Genomic DNA, 23,908 nt, shown 5'->3' with positions numbered 1-23,908 from the left:
TGCATTGATCTCTGCTCTACAAAAATAAATACCACTCCCTTGGCATTTAGTTTGTTTTCCCCTCTTCCTACCTTGACATATCTATCTACTGTAATTTAATTTAGCCATATTTATCATTTACAACAAAAGGCCACATCTCTTTTGTTTGTTTTAGTAAATGTATACAGTTAAACTGTGTAATGGATAGGAAATACCAGGGTCTTCTGAGTAGGTCTTGTATTAACTTTTAAGTTAATAAAGATTTATTATAACCTTAGAGACCCAACATTTTCTCATAGAATGCAGCTCGCAATTTCCTGTAGTATAAACCTGTTTAAAGTATGGATGTAGTGAGTTAGCATACATTTAAAAAAATATCAAATAAAAGAACACTGAGCCAAAATAAAGATAATAAAATATATAGATATTTTTAATTCATTTAAGTCAAAAACCACATGCAACTCCAATCAACAGCTGTACTGGCAATTCACCTGCTTAGATCATAAACAAACAACCTAGTAACCAGAAAACAGAATTCATATGACATGGGGGCTGTTTCATAAAACAAGATTACCAAATAAGACAGGTTTAGTTCAGTTAGTCTGACTTATTGCCAGTTGATTTGGTTCAAAGTAAGTCAGACTAACTGAAATAAGCCTGGCTTATTTGGTTAACTTGTTTTATGAAACAGGCCCATGGCTTCAGTAATACAATATATGGACTGGATTACAAAAACAAAAAGAAAAACACTTTGTTTTGATTACATGGAAATGAACACACAACCTTGGGTGACACACAATTCGAGAAGCCTAAAACAGCTCCTAACACATAAATGCTGCATAGCTTTCCATAAACCGTAAAGGTTAAACGAAACACGTCTGTGGTGTTTCATTAACTGCAGATCACACCTTCAAATATTAGCTTTCACAAATTCTCACAGCACACATTTAAATGCAGAAGACAGGTTAAGATATGTCACACGTCACATATATGTAAGTTATAGAGCTTTTCTTTGTACTCAAAAATAGTGTTACCTAAGCTTTTCCAGCTCACTCAATAGGAAACACAATAGCAGAGCATCTGTTTCTCTGGGTTAGTGAGGTTAGTGGGGATCAGAGTGCAGACAGCCACAAAATTCAGTAAAGTGCAAATATCGACTCTAAATGCTCATATATGGTTGGCATGCTGATATTGAGTGACACAGTACTGGAGAAATAATTAAAATAGTTCAAGGTGTTTGAGTATGTATGCTTCAGTAAATAGAGAGTGTCCAAAGACATCTGACTAAAGTCCATTGGTGCCATTTCTGGATGAAGTCTTTAAGAGAGTGGCAATTGTAAAATTACTGTAAATGGAAACCTCCTTTCTATGACAATGTGATTGGAAGAACAGCTCTCTTACTCTGAAACCCAATATAAATCCAAGCCCTTGAATTCTTAAGCATGACAGCTGTCCCTGGGTCAGGGTCAAGTGTCAATGTCACCATAAAATGAACCACCCAAAAATAATCATAGGCATCCTTTTTCAAACAGTATCTTAACCAAACCATGTAAATATACTATAGTGTGGATATGTACTGACAGGAACCAGAAGTCATTATCTGATTAACTTTACAGAGATTATCTTGCTGTGTCAAGACAAATAAATCAAGTGATATTTGACCGGCTGAGGCTCATATAATCCCATTGAATTAAGCCTTGTTTCACCGATGTTTACTCTCCTTTAAACCAATCCTTGGTCTTGACAAAGAAAGCATGGGTCTGTGTCAAAGGAAGCCAAACCATTTTTCTTAAGAGGAACCATTAGCATCACACACCTTCAGACCAAATTAATCTTTGATATATTAATAAAAAAATAATCTTAGCATCAAAACAAAAATATTTAGTTTCCTTTTATTTACACAGTGATATTATATTTTAGATAGAAGAGGTTAGATATTGTAGTGTTTTAGTTATGATTTGCAAACTAAGTTTCCGTAGCATTATGATACTGGTTTAAGAACAGATCGAAGCGATCTGCCGTCTCGTGTTAGCTCTCTGGTCGTGCACATGCAGGGAAGTGGAACTGCCTCCACTTGTCGGAGGACATCATTGTATGGGCAACGTTTCAGGTGGTCTGCCATGCTAGAGATGTCTGCAAACTCCCACCGGCTAACCGGGCTAAAGGCGGTGCTGAAACGCCAAACCTGCAGGAAAACAAAACAGTTACTTAATTAACAACAATTTTATGGTAAAATTTGTTACCCATTTATATAGTTTGTCCACTGAGTTTGGAAAAAGAGTAAAGTCAGAAATAAACAAACTGTTTAACACGTAAAAATAAAAATACAATATATATATATATACACACATATGTGTGTGGACATGTGTGGGGCACACTTGGTGTGTGTCTCAATCAGCTCCCTAGTTCAGTAGTCATGTGCACGGTGACTTTCACTCCCTGATAAATTCCACAATGCACCGCAAAAAACGGGAGCACAAATGCTCACTATGCTCCTTTATCAGAAATTGTTCACACTTCTGAAGCATGAAACATAAAATGCATGAGCCAGCACAATAAATATAATGACACGCAATAGAAGATTTGAAAAGACAAACCTTTTTTTTTTTAAATATATATTTCAGCATAAACACACATCGCTAGACAGGTAGTGGTAATCTAGTTAACATTTATAATTAGTATTTGGCTCAAATTTTGTAAGGACATGTAGTAGAACAATGTGTTTAAAGTAAAAAAAATTATATAAAAAAGATAGGGGTTCTGCCTATTGTTGATTAATATAAGCAGTGACATTCTACAATGATGTTTGTTGACATTGTACATAGTCATGTTGCTGGAAACTGAGTAATCATTGTCCCCATGTGTAGTGAGCAAGGGTCCTTACCGGTGACCAGATTTATATACACGATATACTGATTTATGAGCTTGGGAGGTGATTGAGATGCACCCTTGGTTTAAGATTAGCATGCTACCACCATTTAGACATACTGTACCTTGTCTTTTATCTGCCAGGTTTGTCTTCCATCCAAATATTGCTTCTTTTCCCATTGTACCACCACCATGCCACGAGTCTGTAGCAGACTGGCGCAAACATCCCTCATTGTACGGGACACCATTGACAGCTGACATAGGCTAAAGCCATCCAAAAATCGGGCTACATGTTGAAGTACTTCAAACGGCAATCCACTAAGGTGATCACACTTGGGTTCAGTCAAAGGTTCCGAGATAGGTTGCACCCCGAAGGACCTAAGGTGACGGTCATGAACAACCTTTGAGCCCTGAGGGGATGGGCAGAATCTGCGTTGGGAGTATGTGCAGCCATAATACGCTAATGGACAACGGTGCTCCATCCAGCCATTGAGTCCAGAGTGGATATCTCCATGAACATTGCGAAAATGCGAGAGGAACTCTTCTCGACGGAAGAGCTGGCCGCATTCAAAGGTAAACATGGAGCCCTCACGTGGAGCCCAGCTTGGGCGAGGCACAAGCTGCTCCAGCGTCAGATCAAGCCGTAGAGTGCAAAACGGACTCGGTTGAGAAAGGCGCGGTGCGGCTCGATCGCAAGCGGAAGCAGATGCAACCTCGCCGACCATCGTACTTGTTGCCAAGATAGCAGCGGGGAAGCTAAAAGTCTGGGTACCGAAGTCCACACGTGTGCCCCCAAACGCATAGACTGTGTCGGATATCCTCCGAGCTCGTGGCGACTCCTCCAGGCAAAACAGAAGAGCAGCTGCCGTAAAGTCAATTTCGCCAAGTCCCATTGGGTCGTCCATTGGCTCCTGATCCAAATCCGATGTGTCCACAGCTTTGTCCTCCATTTTGCAATGTGTATTTCTATGAGGAAAGACTTCTGTAAACGGCCCCTTCCGTCCATTAAGTGCAAGTGGCATAAAATTGCGCAGCAACTGAAGGTTTTGGAGTTTCCTCTCAAAAGCCCTGTCTTCAAAGTCTAATGCCATCATAGGTAGTGCATTGTCTCTCTGGACGGTCAGAGTCTGAGCATGTATAGGTTGCTGCAGCAATGGAGCTTGTGATCCAGAGGCCTCCTGGATCAAGAAAGCATGTTGATCGTGCCTGATCTCTGGCCTATGGGGAATTAAAGGACCAACAAACTCCCAAGAACATGGGGACTCTTCGTTTTGATGGTGTTCGGTGGTCGATTCCATTAAGTGATCTACAATACTATGAGAGCCATTACAGAAACCTTGCCTATCTATGTCTTCCAACATCACTGGGCGACACTCAACTGTTGCCTCAAGAGCAAGAACATCTAAAGCGGTTTCTCCAGCATCAATTCCCCCAACAGCCCCAGTCTCACCATCAACCGCCGATGTAACGTCCTTCATATCAACATCTGCAGACTCCAAAGTTTCTGACTGATCGAGCCTGCCATTGTCGTTTAGTATCAAGCCACTAATTGGCTTGTTACCTTTGACAGCATCTCCTAATGCACCGAGAGCAGAGGCCAAACTCCTGCCAAGTTCCATGAGTTTCTGATGCTGTTGAGGCTGTAGCTCCTCCTTTAGGCCATTTACTCCGCTAGCTATTTTATCACAGCTGAACCCGGCATCCTCTCTCATCCTCACCTTTTCATGCAGTTCCCCATTGCACTCTGTAAGTCCAGCTGACGCATTAGTGGTTGTACAGTCTGTTTCTGAAGAATTAAGGTGGATCAGGACGTTGAGAGCTGCAGCCAGGCTTTTGGTTGTCTCTACTGTGAGCTCCCCGTAATGTTCTTCTTTTAGACCATTAATCCCATTGGAAAACTTGTTTTTCGAGCAGCCAGCTGTAGGCTCCATCTCAATGGTCTCCATCTGCACACATGGAGGCTGAGCAATTGAGACTAGGCCAGACTTTTCCTTTTGTCGTGCTGCCTGAGTCTTTTTCTCCGGGCCACTAGTGGGAGCCAGAGAGACGAGTTTGAGTGACGCTAACATGGTGCGCTGGTCCTGAAGGGCAAGCGCCATGTCAAGCTGCTCCACCTCATCTGCTTCTTGACTCAGTCTCTCATACGAACGATAATCCTCGTCGTTTACTGGCCACCTATTCCACTCCATAGTGCAGCACACCACACCTGCAGGACACACCTCAAGGTGCTCTGTTATCTGGCCACGGGCCAGTGTAAAAGGGCATCCAATGCTTTGGTTAAGACATGGCACCCTTTCAAGTGGGCACAGCAGCTTGTGTTCAATAGCCTTGCAGCTGTGGAAGATAGCACCACATACAAGAGGGCAGGTGATGAGGTCACAGGAAGTGCCGGGTTCAGGTTTGACCATGCATCTTCTGCTTATGCAGGACATGCAGTGCACATGAGGCTCCTCCATTGTTTAAGATCACAGCAGCAAGATGTGAAAGAGCATCAAGTCTCAACCACTGCAAAACAATGAGAGAAAAACTGAGATAAGATTCTCCAACATGCAGGCTGTATAAATCCATTTTTATTGAAAAAAGTAGGGGCATCAACTTGTAAATATATTAGTGCTGTCAAATGCGATTAAAGATAAAGTTTTTGATTACATAATATATGAGTGTACTGTGTACATTTATTATGTATGCATAAATACACACCCATACAGTATATATTTAAAAAATATTTACATGCATATATTTATATTCATAAAATTTGTTATATATAAATATATTTAAAATATAAACGTAACTTATTTCTCTTAAATACAGTTGTGGTCAGAATTATTGGAACCCTTGGTAAATATGATCAAAGAAGACTGTAAAAATTAACCTGCTTTGTTAATCCTTTTGATCTTTTATTTAAAAAATTCACAAAAAGCTAACCTTTCATTGGATAATAAGAATTTAAAATGGGGGGAAATATCATTATGAAATAAAAGTTTTTCTCAAACACACGTTGGACACAATTATTGGCACCCCTAGAAATTCTTAAGAGTAAAATATCTCTGAAGTATACTCCCATTCATATTCACAATTTTGAGCACTCTAGGGTGATTATGAACATGAAATTATCCAGCCATGGCTTCCTGTTTCACAGAAATATAAATAGGAGGGAAAACAAAGCCCAAATTCCCTTAATCATCCATCACAATGAGAAAAAACAAAGAATATATTTCTGATATGCAGCAAAAGATAATTGAGCTTCACAAATTAGTGAAGTGGCTTTAAGAAAAGAGCTAGAGCAGTGAAAATCCCCATTTCCACCATCAGGGTAATAATTAAGAATTTCCAATCAACAGAAAATGTAATGAAACTGCCTGGAAGAGGACGTGTGTCTATATCGTCCTAATGCACGGTGAGGAGGAGAGTTTGAGTGGCTAAAGACTCTTCAAGGATCACAACTGGAGAATTGCAGAAAATAGTTGAGTCTCGGGGTCAGAAAACCTAAAAAAAAAATGGTCAAACAGCACCTACATCACCACATGTTGTTTGGGAGGATTTCAAGAAAAATTCTCCTAGCTCATCCAAAAACAAACTCCAGCATATTCAGTTATCAGACAGGACTGGCACTTCAAATGGGACTGGCTTCTATGGTCAGATGAAACTAAAAAATGAGCTTTTTAGCAGCAAACACTCAAGATGGGTTTGGTGAACACAGGGATAAAAAGTACCCCATGTGTACAATGAAATATCCTGCTGTATTTTTGATGTTGTGGGCCTATATTTCTGCTGGAGGTCCTGGACATCTTGTTCAGACACATGGCATCATGGATTCTATCAAATACCAACAGATAAAAAATCAATAAGTGACTGATTCTGTTAGAAATCTTATAATGGGCCATGTTTGGATCTTCCAACCGTACAATAATCCAAACACAAACCTCAAAAACAACACAAAAAAGGGTCACTGAGCACAAAACCAAGCTTCTGCTGGCCATTCCAGTCCTCTGACCTGAACCCTGTAGAAAATGAGTGAGGTGAACTGAAGAGAAGAAGCACCGCCATGGAGCTGTGAATCTAAAGGATCTGGAGTGATTCTGGATGAAGGAATGGTCTCTGATCTCTTGTCAGGTGTTCTCTAACCTCATCAGGCATTATAGGAGAAGATTTAGAGCTGTTAAACTGACAAATGGAGGTTTCAAAAAGTATTGAATAAAAAGGTGCCAATAATTGTGTCCAATGTGTGTTTGAGAAAAAACATTTATTTCATAATGATATTTCCCCCCATTTTAAATTCTTATTATCCAATGAAAGGTTAGCTTTTTGTGAATTTTTTAAATAAAAGATCAAAAGGATTAACAAAGCAGGTTAATTTTCACAGTCTTCTTTGATCATATTTACCAAGGGTTCCAATAATTCTGACCACAACTGTAAATACATGCATGTGTGTTAATTTATATATACATAATAAATATACAAAGTGCACACATACATAATGTAAACAAAAACTTTTACTTTGGATGCGATTAATTACGATTAATCGTTTTACAACACTAAAATATAATATTGAAAATCTTGTCGTATTATTAAAATTCATGTGGCAAAAAGACACTACCAGGGATGTGCAAAACACAGTATTATCAACACTGACTAGTAGGTGGGTTGTTTGCACAGCTGGTAAACTAGTCGTTAATATCATGGCCAACAGACACAAAGACAGCACAAGGACACATTTTAAGAAGCTTTTTTAAACTTGGAAAAAGGAAAAGAAAAAAATGGCAATCTGCATATGTAAAAAGACCAACAATTAAGTAATTTTGGGGGTTCATCATTAAAATGTCTTTACATTCATCATACAAAGCAGTGCACTTAAAAAAAAAAAAAAAAAAAATATATATATATATATATATATATAATATATATATATATATAAAACAAATTATTTTTTTTTACATTCATCTAAAAAATCATTACATTTATCCTCCCACCTACCATTATTTTACCATGATATCCATAGTGGTTGACACTTCTCTCATTGATTTTTCTTAACTATGTAGTGCACACTGAAAAAGCTCCATGCAGCTTTAATGCGGTCTTGATTTTATCCAATACAGCTTTCCTAGTTAGCATAAACAAAACTGTCCCACTAAACTCATGTGCTGCTACTGTTCTCTTTACAGCAATGACACCACACTGAACAAGAACCCTTAGGATTACATTAAACTTACTCTTAAAGTTCCTCAACACATCTTGGTTTTAATGTTTACAAAACAATAAGTTGATAAACAGACATTAGATATTACTGCAAACCTTAAAGAACCACAAAAACACCTCATTTAGTACAGAATGAAGTTAAACAGTATCCCCAGGCTTATGGTAGTGTTGATGTTTCACTTTATTATTTTCTACTTATGTTAGCCTGTTAGCTAGCTGAACTTTCTACCTTCAGTCTACATAAACAAACTCGTCGCTCACCCGCAGGCTGTGTCAGCGACCTCCCCGCGGTACTCGCTCACGCCCCTCGCCTGTTTCTTTCACTTGGCAGATTTTACGACGAAACGGGACCCTTCTGCTGCATGATAACGTACACAATCATCTCCGTTTGTCCAAAAATGCTCTATCCGGCCGGGACGCGCGCCGATGACGTCATCACGCGTTCTCGAGCGTCATGACGCTGGGGTTTATTTTGGCCGGGAGGGACATTGGTGTTCTTTTTTAGTATTTTACGTCATTCCTCAACAAGTTAGACTAAGGACCAGTTTGAAGAACATTGTTAATAAAAAAATCAAAGAGGACTTATTATTTTTTACAAATATACAATTTTTGATTAATGAATCAATTGTTTGTAGCTATTTTGCACTTAGTGTAAATAGTATCTATCATAAAGAAAATATGCTATTTACACTTAATGCCTATAATAAATAAAACAAAATATTATTATTAATTAATTAATATGCATTAGTATAAAAATCAATCAATCTCTTTTTGATGGATATTTTTTCTTTGTGTCATTGAGCAATGTGTAATATAGTATAATATAGCTGTTAACAGATTCATATTTCAGTTTTATTTTGTTATATCTGAAACTGATATTGTGTGCTGACGTGCTAAAATGTTAAATCTGTTTAGTTGTTATAGGGTTAGGGTTAGTATTTAACTAGTATTAGTATTTATTAGTTAGGCTAGTATTAATTATTTTACTTTTTTCAAAAGTTACATGCAATTTTACTCCAAAGTTAATTTAGCGTTTTGAGAGTTGTATAATGATTTAGATTTGATTTTGGTTTATGTATTAGTAAATAATCACACATTTTATTTGATATGTTTTAATTTGATCTAACTGTTGACACATTTATCTGAATTCAACCTAATTCAGTCAAATGTGTAGACTGATCTAAGTCATGTTTTATGTAGAGCTGAGTGAGTTGATAAGGTGTATTAGTGACCCCATCATATTAAGAGTAGTCCAGCAGAGGGCACTATACACTGTTACAGGGTTAATATGAAGGTCAATGTACTGTATGTGTGAAAGCCTTACAAATGTGTGTTATTCTGGTATTCAGTAATCCTGTTTCATGCATAGGAGGATGTATAAAACAGGAGCACCTTTTTTTTAATTGCACAAATTTTAATTCCTTAAGCATTTCCACTTTTTACAGATACTTTAGAAATCCATGTATTTGGAAAATACATTAGATACAAAACATCAAGTGTCAGTGACTTTTCACTACTTTTAATCAGTTGGTGTTTTAATGACTTTTTTTTAGGACCGACCCAAAGCTGAAACGTATGGAACACAGTCTTTTCAGTTGAGAATCTCGACAGTCGTTTATAAGCACTGTTTGTTCATATCACACACTTAAGCCAAGCCTTTAAAAATTCACGCTGTTCACTACAGTCTCCAGGCTCACGGCGTCCCAGACAAAAAATATTTTGACTCTTCAAAAGAGATAAATCACTAGTCTGGTCATCTGAGATTTCAGTATGGAGATAAAGGTCAGGATCGATAAAGGTCTTTCTTTCACAATAAAGACGATATTTAGTAAAAATGTCTGTTTCTTTCCATACAATAAAATTGAGTCCTGTTAAAAATTTAAAAATGAGCTTAATTTGAGTTTTGCAACAAGCTGAGAGTGCGTAAATGTGCCCAAATACTGTATTTTGTCTCTTTGTGTTTGTTGCTCTTTGTCTTTCTCATTCTTTCGGTTCTAAATTTAGTTTTCTACAGGAAGTGAAGATAAAATGTCCTCCCTTTGGCTCCTCTGTAACGCTGTGGCACAGCCTCAGCAAACTCCACACACAGTATCTGTTTTCTCTTTTAGGGGCCAATTGCCTGCTAGTATGTTTATAATCTCCATCTTTCCTGACCTGTTGCTCTTCTCCTGGCGCCAGTGGTCTCTGACCCCCCGTCCCACAGCCCCATGCGTCCCTCGACTCCTGGGTGGATAATTGAGACCAGCTGTTGCAAGGTGCCTTACCCAGCAGCCCCTGCTCCACTGCACTTGCCGTTTTGCCAGACTGCTCACTTAAGATCCGCTGGTCTCCTCCTTAAACTCTGCATGTCTTCTCCATCAATCTCTCTGATGGACTGATTACCCTAATCTTAGCCTCTCTTTCTCTCTTCCTACACTAATAGCAGAAACAGACCCCCGGGGAAGCTGTGGATAAGCGATTTGCTCAAGGGCACGTTGGTTTACAACCCTAAACTGCATGCTTCAAAAAAAATAAAATGGTAAATTATTGGTGTTTTATTTTTAAAGTTTGTGTCACCGAACGAATGCTTTAAAATAGGTTTAAATCTTGTAAGAATCACAACCCAACATGAATTCCTATTATTGTATGTTCAATTTTAAATGGGCATATAAATGCAATATTTTGAACAAAAACTTTACAGTGTCTTATTTGAGTCCTAATATGCTGAAATTAAAAAAAGAATAATAATAAAATACATAAAATACATTTTAAGGTTTGTATGTGTGCTCCTGACACAAACACTGTCCCAACTTGATTCTACCGTCCAAGACACACCAAGCCGATACTCGTCAAGTGTCCAGTTATTGAAATGTTTTCCCAAATCATTGGCAGTAGTTATATCAAACCGTTCTGCCTATGTACAACAAAAATGTTCATCATGTGACCAATTCTTTGATGCAGAGCAATGATGAACATTAATTGAGAATTACAGAGAGACTTCAAAAGTCTTCATTTTATTTCTCATCACTGTCTCTGGAAAAAAAGACAGAGAGAGAGATTTAAGCATTCTCAGTTGTGTGGTTACTGGAACTGTTATGTTTAATTGCATGTTATTGGCAATTAAATGATAGAGAAATGAAGTATGATTCCACCTTCATTGCAGCTGACAGAATTCCCCTAAACACACGTTCCCTCCAGCAGTCTTCATACCATACAAGCATGCACAGTCAGAGCTCCTCGTCCCCAGGCTAGGAGCTTCCACCGCCCTGATGAAGGAGCTCTTCAAAGCCAGCAGCACAGATATCTCTCTGCTGACCATGAGCCGAGTCAATATCCATCTTTCAGTTCTTTATTTCAGCATCCATTCTGATTGCTCATTTTACTCTCTCAGCCTCCTCTAACAGTCATGCACCGATTAAAACTTGGACTACAGTGTATAAAAACACAATAAATGATGCGTATTAATATTACATGAAAACTGTTTACCTGTCATTGTTAATGATATTCATATTTTCAAGCTCTGTGATATTTGTTCTCCAGGTTTGTGTGTCATCCCGGTTTTCCCTGTGTTTTTTGACAATGTGAGGACAAAGTGTCTGCTTAAAAAACTACCACCTTTTCTTTTCTTTTTTCTTTTTTTTTTTTTTGTTGAGAAAATGAGAAAACGTATAATGTTTTCTGTAGAGGTTAGGTTTAGTGGGATAGAAGATACAGGACATATAAAATCTTGTCTATAGAAAGCCCTCACAAAAATCTGTCTGTGTGTGTGTGTGTGTGTGTGTGTGTGTGTGTGCGCGCCACTCACTCAGGGGGTCACAGTCTCTCTGGCTCCACAACCTCATGAAAGGAGTCAAAAGATACAGAGAGAGAGAGAGAGAGATTGTAAGCCCTGCATTTTCACTCCTCCTTGTGTGAAGGTGTGTAATTCAATAGCATGTCTCTTTTCTCTAGCATGTCTTTATAGCACTGTATTGAAATATAGTTCTGTAGTGTGCTGTTCTTGTAAACATTGCATGGGAGGTCTTTATAACAGATGTTCCCTCTCTCCCTTTCCTTTTAAATGTGTCTCTCTGCCAACACCTGTTGAGGCACGAGGGTCCTTAAACTGTGGGGGGGGGGGGGGGGGGGGGGGGACTTTAGAAGACCATAACTTCTTGATTGTAACAACACTTGTCTCCCACCCCTCACACACACCTCTTTGAACTGGATGAGCATGCATAAGCTAATTAGCTGCTTGCTGCTCATTTGGCACCTCAGTGAAAGACTGTATTTAGCCTGTTAGCATTGCTGTGAAAATCAATAATGCTAACAAGCTAAATAACATGAGACACATGCACTACATTAACACATGAACATGCGCATGTTGTCCCAAAGGAAAATGTTGTTTCTCAGAAGAAGTCATAGTGTTTGTGTGTTTGTAATACAGTTTCTATAGCATTTGTTCTTGTGTACTTATTACAGCACTTATTATGGAAATAATATATTTTAATATAATATAGGCTACTTAAGTGTGGACTGAATGTAATGTTTAATTGCACATTATTTGCAATAAATGAAATTTATTGTAGTTTACATTTATATTGATCGCTGTTAGTTGAACTTTTTTTCTAATTGGATGTATACACAACAAGTGCTCATTCAATGCATGCTTTTGCCCTAGTGTTTGCTCTGTTCAGGCTTATATTATTCCTTATAAGTTGACTTATGCAATAGCATGAAAAAAACAAGTTTGGTTTGAAACATTTAATAGAGCAAGAAAAATGAAAAAACACAAGCAATATTTCAGAACAAATTGCCAGTGTTTCTTTCTTTTTTTCCCACTATTTTGGAGAAAACATCCACTCAGATCAAAGTAGTGAAATGATTTATAATTTACTGAAATGACCAATGGTCACTTAATTGTGATATTGTGTTAAAAGAAAACCAACTAATATGATTTCCATCTTTATTATGTTTATTAAGGACCTTTACACTGTTGACATTATTCTCTGACTGTTGATATTAATTTAAATAATGTGTGCACCTGGTATTCATCACGTCCTGGGGACCAAATGTCCCCACAAGGATAGTAATACCAGTAAATCTTAATCTTGTGGGGACATTTTTTGGTCCCCATGAGGAAACAAGCTTATAAATCATACAGCATGAAGTTTTTTGAAAATCTAAAAATGCAGCATGTTTCCTGTGAGGGCTAAGTTTAGGTGTAGGGTTGGTGTAGGGCAATAGCACATACAGATTGTTCAGTATAAAAACCATTACGCCTATGGGATGTCCCCATAAAACATGGAAACCCAACATGTGTGTGTGTGTGTGTGTGTGTGTGTCTGAGTGTGTGTGTGTGTGTGTGTGTGTGTGTGTGTCTTTAGTGGCGTCTCTCAGAAGAGGGACGGATGTGAGCACATCTGGAAAGGCTTACATGCTGGAGGCGGGGGTCTCTGGATCCGAGCCGAGCCGCTGCTGCTGTGCTGTGTGTGTTTGTGTGCGTGTGTGCGTGTGTGTGTGTGTGTGTGTGTGTGTGTGTGTGTGTGTGTGGGAATTCTCTCAGCATTCTCTGTAGGAGGGAGTTTTTCTCAAAACCCCCCAAAACTAGCTTTAAAGTAATGACTTGAGTGTGAGTGTGTGTCCCCATGTGCAGAAAAGAGAGACTGTATTGATAAAGCCTCAATATCCTTAACTGTTCACTTTTTTTCTTATCTATTGTTCTTTCATACGGTTCTTGGGATTCATGCCTGGAACACCATGAGCACCACATAGATATTTTAGATAATTATCACTTTTTCTCTTTTCCATCTGTCAGTCTGGTCCATGCAGTTCATCGCAATATTAATCCATTTTACATGACATTTTGTTTGATAAATGTCAGGTTGATGTACAATGTAGCATCTGGGTCCTGACGCAAAACGATCTGAGAACAACCCACCTATCAGACACACACAGAATATCTACTTCCAGCAAATGCACGCTGTACAGTATGTATGTAAGTTTTTATAACCCCACACACGCAGAGCCACACGTGCTGTGCTCAGATCTCTGCTCTGGGCTGGAAAGCCTCTGATATATGTGTGTGCTGGCTTTGGCTCACTGATGTGGCCTTCATGGTCTGGCTCACAGGATATTTTAGGATCTCGGCGCTCATAATTAAACTGCACATGAAGTCCTCGAAAGAAAATAAACAGCCACTCAAGGACAATACATTAGTACATCATGATTTTCCCTGTAACTCCTTGTGTTTTTCTTGTGCACCTAAATACTGTTCATGTTTTACAGATTAGAAAGCAGTGTTTCAAATGTATGAATTTAAATGATCAAACCAACTCCTATGTATTTTCAAGCAACATATTTCACAAAACAACTTTGTGAGGTTTCATGTGATAAAACAAGCATTGCTCAGAATGACAGTATTGTGACTCAGGCTGTGTCCAAATTCAGGGTCTGCATCCTTCGGAGTACTCATTTGAAGGATGTTACGTCACAGCGCCGCGACGAAGGCTGTCCAAATTCGTAGGATCCTTCAAATGCGGCCCACAAATACGTCCTCCTTTTCCCCGAATTGGAAGGATGGGTGTGGTGGATCCTTTCCCGTCCTACCTATCCCATAATTCTTTTCGGCAGAGCGTAATGGCGGACGAAGCGAGCGGTAGCGGAGTGGGAGAGGAGTTTCTCTTACAAAACAAGCTAAAGTTTATGCTTCGGCTCAATGAATTTGTAGGAGAAATTAGTAGAATACTTAAAAACAAATAAAAATAGGCTATAATGGCTTACCTGGATGTGACTGTCTTGTAGTCTGATATAAAAAACTCTCCGACAACGAGCAAAGAAAGTATTTAATTTATTTAATTGCTTTATTTCTTCCAAAAGAATTAAAATGAGGAGAATAACTCTTTGTTTGTCCATTTTCCCGCTTCTTGCTTGGCGCTGTCACGGTTGCTAGGCGACAGGATATGAGCAACGGGTAAGGGAGGGAACTGAAAGAAGGGTAGGCTGTCCAAATTCACAAACACCGACTTCCGGGTTTTGCGGACATCGGAGGATCCCTCCTCCTTCAACCGGGTAGGAAGGATCCTAAGGAGGATGCAGACCCTGAATTTGGACACAGCCTCAGTTTCGACACCGTCCTAGATGTTAGTGGATCACATGTGATTCTCTACCCCTTGAGAGGAAATGACTTCACACATCCACTAAAAACATCCACAACACAGACACTTTTTCATGATTTGAAATATTTTGTAATATTTTTAGCTTACTCCAGTATAAATGTCTATGTTGATTTTTACTTTTATTTCACTGTACTGTAGAAAGACAATTCATATTTTACACCAATATATCAAAAGTTTGGGATCAGTATGTTTTTTTTTTTTTTTAAAGAAATCAACATTTTTATTTTGCAGGGATGCATCAAATTGATCAGAAAGACATTTTTAATGTTGCATGAGATTGCTATATGTTGTTCTTTTGAAATTCACTGAAGACAATGATTCTGAAATTTCTGATTTGATCACAGGAATAAATGACATTTTAATAGATATTTGCATAGAAAACAGTTATTTTAAATTATAACAATATTTCACTGTTTTTACTGCATTTTTGATCAAATAAATCCAGCCTTAGTGAACATAAGATACTTCCTTTTTTATTTTAATTTTTGATCAGCTGTGTTTTTACTCACTGACCTTGCTGGCTTTGTGATAGCAATGTCCATGTCAATCATTCATTCTTTGGAGTTGATTCTTTTTAATGAATCATGAATTTGAATCAAAACTACAGGAGAAGCACCCAACAACACACAATGAGTTTACACTATAGTACAGCCTTACAATATTTTTGATGTAAATTTAATGCAATGCTAATGAAGTAGTGTGAAGTAAGATTTAAGTACTTTAGTGAAAAACTGGCTAATAGTCAGCACATCGTGGATTCAGCACAGGTTGTTTGATTCATCCACACATACCTGCGTGACTAGCCCCCCTGCAGCAGGACGGCCCGGGCAGGAAGAGGAGGAGGGGTGCTGTTGTTTTGGCTCCACAGGCTGCTCAGGTGGACTGATATCTAGAATTACACAGTGACAGCTGTAGAGACGCTTCAGCAGACCTCAAACCAAGCTGGCAGGTCACTATCTGTCACAGCTCACTGATCTCTGTGTGTTTGCATGTGATTCATTTCAATGAAAGTAAGATGCAAGTTAAACGTATACATCTTGCCTGAATGTTATATTTTAGGACACATGACTGCACTGATTGAATCTAGCAGAGCGTGATGTTGGCATGTTCATAACTCTTGTGAAAAAGAAGTGCTTTAATTCAATAGAATACGCACTTGTTATGTACTTACATTATTGAAAATTATATGTTTAAAAACTGTGCTTGCCAATAATATAATATTAATGACATGAAAGACACTTGAGTACTAAAAGAGAGATCACTTTCATGACTGTTTCTTAACACACATATGTACTTTAAATTAAAAGTTTACAGAGCTACATTTTAAATCATTGTTTTAATACTCTTTTTTCATGCTTACAATCTATGATATCGACTAACATACTATAAGCACATTATATTACGTTACATTTACAAATGCACCACATTTGTAAAAAATATTTAAATAAATGACATGCAAAGTATTTTACTGAATTTTAGTTTACCATAAATGTCAATGCACATATTCAGCAGACAATTTAATAAAGAAATTACATATAAAATGCATTAAGTATCTGAAAATATTACATCCAATTTTCACCTAAGTGCAGTCTTTGAATGTATATTAAAGTATGCTGAAGTGTACTTTTTCCTTTGCTGTAATAAGCATAAAAATACATTAGGTGAAATTAATTTTTATTTGACCAAATAGGTTTTGTTAGTGCTTCACAGTACTGAACGTAAGTGAGTCTTTGGATGAGAGTGTTTCTATGATCCCTTAAAATTCTCTCCAGATATCCTGTGTGTCTCTGTCTTATGTAACCAGAATCTTTAGTCTTAGTAAGGAGACAGGTGTGGACCCACCTGACCACATCCAGAGGTCACAGGCACCTTCTGTCTCGGCTCCATCCACCTGTCTGTGCCTTCTGTGCTGGGACCTCCAGCTCTCCAAACACTCACACCCAAAGAGAAACTACTGCTCAGAGTAAAGCTCAAAGACACTTTCTCAGAAAATCCCTTTCATTTTTGGAGACTGATGTTAAAAATAAATATAGGAATTATTATTGGATATTACAGGTCAGATAAATTGATCTTGGAAGAAACTGATGAGAAATCTTTGATTACAGTCCCTCTGTGTAGGTGAATGGAGAATCTCCAAAACGGTTTATCGAGATTGTTTCAATATGTCAAATCAGCAATAAATCTGACTACAATACTCTCCAAGATGGCGCCGCTGTGTTCGGACGCTGTTCGGGTCGCTCCGCTAAGATTTTGCTTTAACTTTCTTTTTTACTTACTTTTACTTTCTCTTTTTACACATTTCACGTCGGCACTGATCACCTACAACATAGAAACACTTTTGGACATTGGAAACCGCTACACCAACCTGCTTCAGGACACTTTATCCAGGAATCCATCATGGCCTCTGGAGATTCTTCGGAACGCGGAGATAGACAACACCCCCCCAAGGCGACGGATCAAGAAACACCGCGGGAAGCGCGCTGGAATTCGAGTCAGACTCAGGAAAAGGGCTCACAGTCCTCCTCTTCCAAGCATTCTCCTCGCTAATGTCCAATCCTTGGAGAATAAGATGGACGATCTTAGAGCCAGGATTAGTTTCCAACGGGACATAAGGGACTGTAACATCCTTTGTTTGTCCCGGACACTGCTGTAATGCCGAGTGATAACTTCTCTGTCTTTCGGACGGACAGAACAGCAGAGGCCGGTAAATCCAGGGGTGGAGGAGTATGTTTCATGATTAACAAGAAATGGTGTGATCCCAGGAATATCTCCATTCTGTCACGTTCCTGCTCGCCTCATCTGGAACATCTTTCCATTATTTGCCGCCCATTTTATCTGCCCCGGGAGTTTTCATCGATCATTGTTACTGCTGTGTACATTCCACCACAGGCGGACACCGGCTTGGCTTTGTCTAAACTTCACGATGTGCTCAGCGGCTACATTAACAAACATCCTGACGCTGCCTTCATCATCGCGGGGGACTTTAACAAAGCCAACCTCAGGCAGGTCATGCCGAACTTTCACCAACATGTATCCTGTCCAACACACTGGATCATTGCTACACTCAGTTCAAGGATGCCTACAAAGCCCGCTCACTACCGGCTTTTGGCAAATCAGACCATGCCGCCATTTTTCTAACACCGGGATACAAACAAAGGCTCGTTCAGGATGCTCCGGTGCAGAGAGTAGTGACGCGCTGGTCCTCCCACTCAGAGGCTATGCTGCAGGCGGCGCTTGATGACGTCGACTGGGACATAGTCCGGGCGAGTTCTTCTGACGTCAGCGAGTTCATGGATGTAGCATTAAGTTTTGTAAACACGCTAACCGAGCAAGCTACAGAAACAATAACGATAAGGACATTCTCCAATCAGAAACCGTGGGTGGACAGAACAATCCGTGCCGCGGTTAACACACGCACTGCCGCTTACAATGAGGCTCTTCTGTCTGGGAATGCGAGCGAGTACAAAGCATCGTGCTATGCTCTCCGACGCGCAGTAAGAGCCGCTAAACACAGATACAAAGAGAGAATTGAGTCTCATTTCCAGCTCAATGACTCTCGACGGATGTGGCAGGGACTGAGGACCATCTGTGGCCGACGAGTTAAACATCTTCTACGGCCGCTTCGATGGCAATGGCGGCGGCGCGTTTCTGCCGACCAGCGCGTCAGGAAGCAACAGGCAGAGCAGCGACGATCCTGTAATCACCGTGTCGGAGGATGAGGTTCGGAGGGCGCTAAAGAGAGTGAACGTCAGGAAAGCAGCCGGACCTGATGGGATAACCGGCCGTGTTCTGAGGTCCTGCGCCGATCAGCTCGCTGGTTTGTTCACTTCCATCTTTAATGAGTCCCTTGCTACCTCCGTGGTTCCCACTTCATTCAAAAAATCCATTATTATCCCTGTGCCAAAGAACAATAAACCCTCTTGCCTGAATGACTATCGCCCAGTTGCCCTCACATCAATAGTCATGAAGGTTTTTGAGAGACTTGTAAAGAGCCACATTTGCTCCTCCATCCCTGATACTCTGGACCCTCTTCAGTTTGCCTATTGCCCAAACAGATCTACGGACGATGCCATCTCTCACGTCCTCCACTCTTCCCTCACACACATGGACAGCAACAATGGGAATTATGTAAGGCTGCTATTCATTGACTATAGCTCAGCTTTCAACACTATAGTCCCCATCAAGCTGGCATCTAAACTCACAGACCTCGGCCTAAACTCCTCACTCTGTGACTGGATTCAAGACTTCCACACCGGCAGACCTCAAGTGGTGAAAGTCGGCCAGTTCACCTCAAACTCCATCACCCTGAACATAGGAGCCCCACAGGGATGTGTCCTGAGTCCCCTGCTCTACTCTCTCTACACGCATGACTGCATGTCCTCTCACAGCTCCACATCTATTATCAAATTCGCTGATGATACTGTGGTTCTGGGCCTCATCTCCAACAACGATGAGACCGCATACTTGGATGAGGTAGAGAGACTCACATCATGGTGCCAGGACAACTGTCTCTCTCTGAATGTGAGCAAAACTAAAGAGCTGATCATGGACTTTAGGAAGAGACAGCAGCAGCCCTACACTCCTCTTATGATCAGTGGGACCCCTGTGGAGAGGGTGAGTAGCTTCAAGTACCTCGGTGTAAACATCTCTGAGAACCTGACTTGGACTACACACATGTAAACACAGGTTAAGAAAGCCAGGCAAAGACTGTACCATCTGCGTCAGCTGAGGAAATTCAGGGTCTCACCAGCAATCCTGAAAACTTTCTATTCAGGGACCATAGAAAGTGTATTGACTCAGTGCATCTCAGTGTGGTATGGAAACAGCTCCAATCAGGACTGCAAAGCACTACAGAGAGTTGTGCGCTTAGCTGAGCGCATCTCAGGGTCTGCTCTCCCCTCTCTGCAGGACATCTACCTCAAACGCTGCAAAAATAGAGCTGTTAAAATCTTCAAGGGCTCAAATCACCCTGGTAACCGTCTATTCACTTTGCTTCCATCTGGTAAGCGCTTCTGTAGCCTGATGGCAAAAACTGAGAGACTTAGGAGGAGCTTCTTCCCCCAGGCCATCAGGCTCCTAAACTCTAACTCTGTGTCATAACATCACTTGACTCCTTGTAATATCACCATACCAATAAGTTATTCATAATTTTTCTCCATGTAAATATCATATATCAATAAGCTATTCATAATTGTTCTCTACCTCATATTGCTGCTATTTAAATACCCTGTACAACGTTTTGCGCATTATTTTTGCACATTCCTCTTATTACTATTTAAGTCAACAACATACGGACCTGCACATTTATATTTATATTTTTTATCTTATCTTTTATGTTATTTTATTCTTTTATTTTATGTTTTGTACTTTTCTCCTTCTTAATATTTGTATTCTATATAATTGCACTGTCCTTGGAGCGGACCTGACCTACATTTCACTGCTGGTTATACCCTGTATAATTGTGTATGTGACAAATAATAAAAACTCTTGAACTCTTGAACAACTGAATCATAAATTTGGCTTCTTTAGCTCATATTGTCCTTAAACCCCGTCAAAACTGAGCACATTTTTTAGATCTCTTCTGGAACTCACATATATGAGAAGCAGGAGACTTATGTTGTTTTTGCCTTTATTAGATAGGATATGATGAAGAGAGACAGGAAGCATTGGGATCCACAATCAGGAAAGAACCACAAGCCAGGACTCAGGATGAGTCAGCCGAGGCAGTTCTGCGCCATAGGAGCACTGTCCTCAAGGCCATGTCCCAAATGACACCCTAAGCCCTCACAGATTTCCTCCGAATCCATCCTTTCATGACGTGATGCCATAATAAAGAGCTCGCCTCAAGGCCACATATAGAGGCCACAGAAGGGCTTGTGAGCAACCTTCTGAAACCTAAAATGACAAATAGGACACCCTAAGTTCTTGTGGACTTAACAGACATGCGTATGCGGCAGCCTTTGTAAGTCCGCAGGACCACAAGTGATCTCAGTTGTGATTTTTAGTTTCTTACAGGCAATTCATCTAATCCAACATTTACCCCATAAGGATATCAAAACAGGCCTAACAGGTGCTATTTATATCTCTAAAAATAGATTGGAGATGGGGTGTGTGTGATTAATTTTCCCATATGCTTCGTGAAATTTGTAATCTCTTCAGTACCTTGAACCGATCAGTGCTGCATATGCTTTTTGGAAAAGGAATACAATATGCTGACATATACGTCATGGTAAGAAGACACCAAATCTTAGTCAAAAATGCACACACTCAGATAAATGAGTGCACTTATGAATGCACTGAGAGGGTGAGATGAAGAGATACGAAGGCAGCCAGAGGGTGTGTATTTCAGGCAGGTGCAATTATACATCTGGAGGCTGTCTTCAGGACACAAGTAAAAAGGCCATCGAGTGTGTGTGTGTGTGTGTGTGTGTGTTTGTGTGTGTGTAACACTCACAGCGGTACCCTTCACCTCTGCCTCACACAAGTGGCAGAACAATAGAGCTGTAATGTGCTTCAGGTCTCAGGGCAGAACAAAAGTGCACCTTGCACCTTTCAAATCATCCAAAGTATCTCCTGAGGCCCCAAATACCTGTGGCGCAGTCAGAGACACTGCAGGTGTTTTCTCTGTTACTGCAGGTGAAGCACACAGTGAGAAGCGCGCCCTCGATTTCACAGTACAAAACAGAAAAACAACTTTTTTTACAGTGCTTGCATGGAAGCGCTCTATGGAAATACTCAGTTTATAATGCAGACATGAATGAAATCATGCAGCTTGTTGCGATGCTCAGGTGAGCTACTATTTTGTTTACATCTGGTGGACAGAAAATCCCACAGACTTACGGAGTCCAAGCCATATCTAGACACCAGAATATTGGAGGGACACTTGGAGGGAAGTGACCAACAAAGACAAACAATGAGTGTAAACATTGGTACAGCAAACACAAGGTTGAAAAGATGTGCTGAAAGAGAAAATCCTGAGTAGTGATGCACAAGTTCCTTCTTGTTAAGAAAATGAATCATTGTGCAGACCACTCACTGTAGAAACTACTTAAAGTACGCAAAGAACAACAATGCTAATGCTAACTAAAAAAAATACTTAATGCACCTTAAAGTTTAGGTCATAATACCATAAAAAATACAGTTTCACAATGAATACAACACTATTGGCATTATGTGTTACCGTGCTGTTTATCACCGCTCATGAACAAACAGGAAATGCTACTCTTAACTTTTCACTCTTCTGTAAATGCTTATCTTCTTTCCTTACCATCTCTTTTAGGTTTTCTCTCTCCGTCCTCTCCTTTCTTGTGTTGTTACACATACATCTAATTTCCTGCCCTCTCTTCAGTCTCCCTGTAATTGTGAATGTGACATAATTTGTTTGGCTCTTGCAGAGATTCTTAAATTAAGCCTCATGAACACCAGACTTCAGTGTGCTGCTGTTGTATAACATCTGTGGTGTTAACACTTTAGAACAGGGAACACTTATTCACTATTAACTACAAATTTTCCCTCAATAAATTGTTAATTTGCTGCTTATTAATAGTTAGTAAGGTAGCTGTTAAATTTAGGTATTGGGTAGGATTAGGGATGTAGAATGAGGCATTAATATGTGCTTAATTACTACTAATAAATGGCTAATATTCTAGTAGTACGCATGCTAATAAGCAACTAGTTAAGAGACCCTAAAAGGTTGATTAAATCCTAAACTGTTGGACCACCACACTTACAGCCTGTCCCTTCCACTCACATGTTGATGAGTACTAATGAAAACAGGTCCAATCCTGCTCCTGGAGGGCCACCTTCCGTTTAGTTCCAAACCCTTATTAAACACCTCTAAACCAGCTAAACACACTCTTTGGATCACTAATCTTCCAGGCAGGTGTGTTGAAGCTAGTGGCCCTCCAGAAACAGGAATGGCACACAAACCTCATTCAGACTCTCAGCCCAAATCCAATTTTTGTGCAAGTCTGATAGAAATCCTATTATATTTGGAACTACATGAAATCCGATTTTTGCAAATCCGTTTGCAAATTGGAATTAGTGTAGCTTTTTCACATTCTTAAGCCACGTAAAACGTAAACACGTCAGACATTTTTGTAGAAACCATGCTGAATGTCTTTGAAACAAGCTTGTGTTGTTGTGAAGTGCAAGTCAAGTGGAAAAAGACAATACACTGCTAGTATACGTACCACTCTGACGTCTTCACAGAATAAAGTCGTACATTCCAGCTTCCTAAGTTTCTGCAGATGCCTCATAAGACGAAATATAATACAGCGTGACGGCAACATGTTGTCATGTCATAAGAGAACATCTGTTTTGCAAACTGTATTGCTGTTATTGTTGTTTTTAGCATTGACATAATGCAAATCTTAAGGCTTAAGTTAAAGGGATGAATAATACCAAGCACTAGACCAGAGGTAGTTAAGCATGCTCCTGCAGGGCTTAGCTCCAAAGTTAATCAAACCCACCACACACAATCAAGGTGTTCAGGATTATAGAGTAATAAACAACTGCCAAGTGTGTTGGAGCAGGGTTGGAACTGAAGATTAGGGTTCCTGCTGCAATTTTAAAGTGCATTACAAAGTATATGAATTGTTTTTTAAATATTTAAAACAGACCAAGCATACCTATATAGACATAGAATTATGCATCAAATTCATAAGAGAAAAAAATATAAATATTAAATCAACTCCATAGTGGATTGCAAGTGATCTAGGGCTTGGGAC

At 39.6% G+C, this 23,908-nt stretch overlaps 1 protein-coding gene across 1 annotated transcript; it reads right to left on the bottom strand.

Moving 5' to 3' along the window:
* Nucleotides 1-383: 383 nt before the first annotated feature.
* LOC306859489 (F-box only protein 30-like) lies at nucleotides 384-8,477 on the bottom strand. Its single transcript, XM_079400529.1, has 3 exons — nucleotides 8,305-8,477; nucleotides 2,973-5,352; nucleotides 384-2,164 (listed from the first exon to the last, which is right to left on the bottom strand). The coding sequence occupies exons 2-3, from the start codon at nucleotides 5,301-5,303 to the stop codon at nucleotides 1,961-1,963; spliced, it is 2,535 nt and encodes an 844-aa protein (XP_079256655.1). The 5' UTR covers nucleotides 5,304-5,352; nucleotides 8,305-8,477; the 3' UTR covers nucleotides 384-1,960.
* Between the last annotated feature and the right edge of the window lie 15,431 nt (nucleotides 8,478-23,908).

This window comes from Barbus barbus, assembly GCF_936440315.1.
Source record: "Barbus barbus genome assembly, chromosome: 40".
Classification (NCBI taxonomy): Eukaryota; Metazoa; Chordata; class Actinopteri; order Cypriniformes; family Cyprinidae; genus Barbus; species Barbus barbus.
This window is presented reverse-complemented; position numbering and strand designations above follow the sequence as displayed.

Bases quoted from the DNA above. Each gene is read 5' to 3' on its own strand.
- LOC306859489 (XM_079400529.1), bottom strand. From the start codon at position 5,303: ATGGAGGAGCCTCATGTGCACTGCATGTCCTGCATAAGCAGAAGATGC. The intron at 2,165-2,972 runs GTACAGTATGTC...GTTTTCCTGCAG, and splicing joins CCTGGCAGATAAAAGACAAG to GTTTGGCGTTTCAGCACCGC.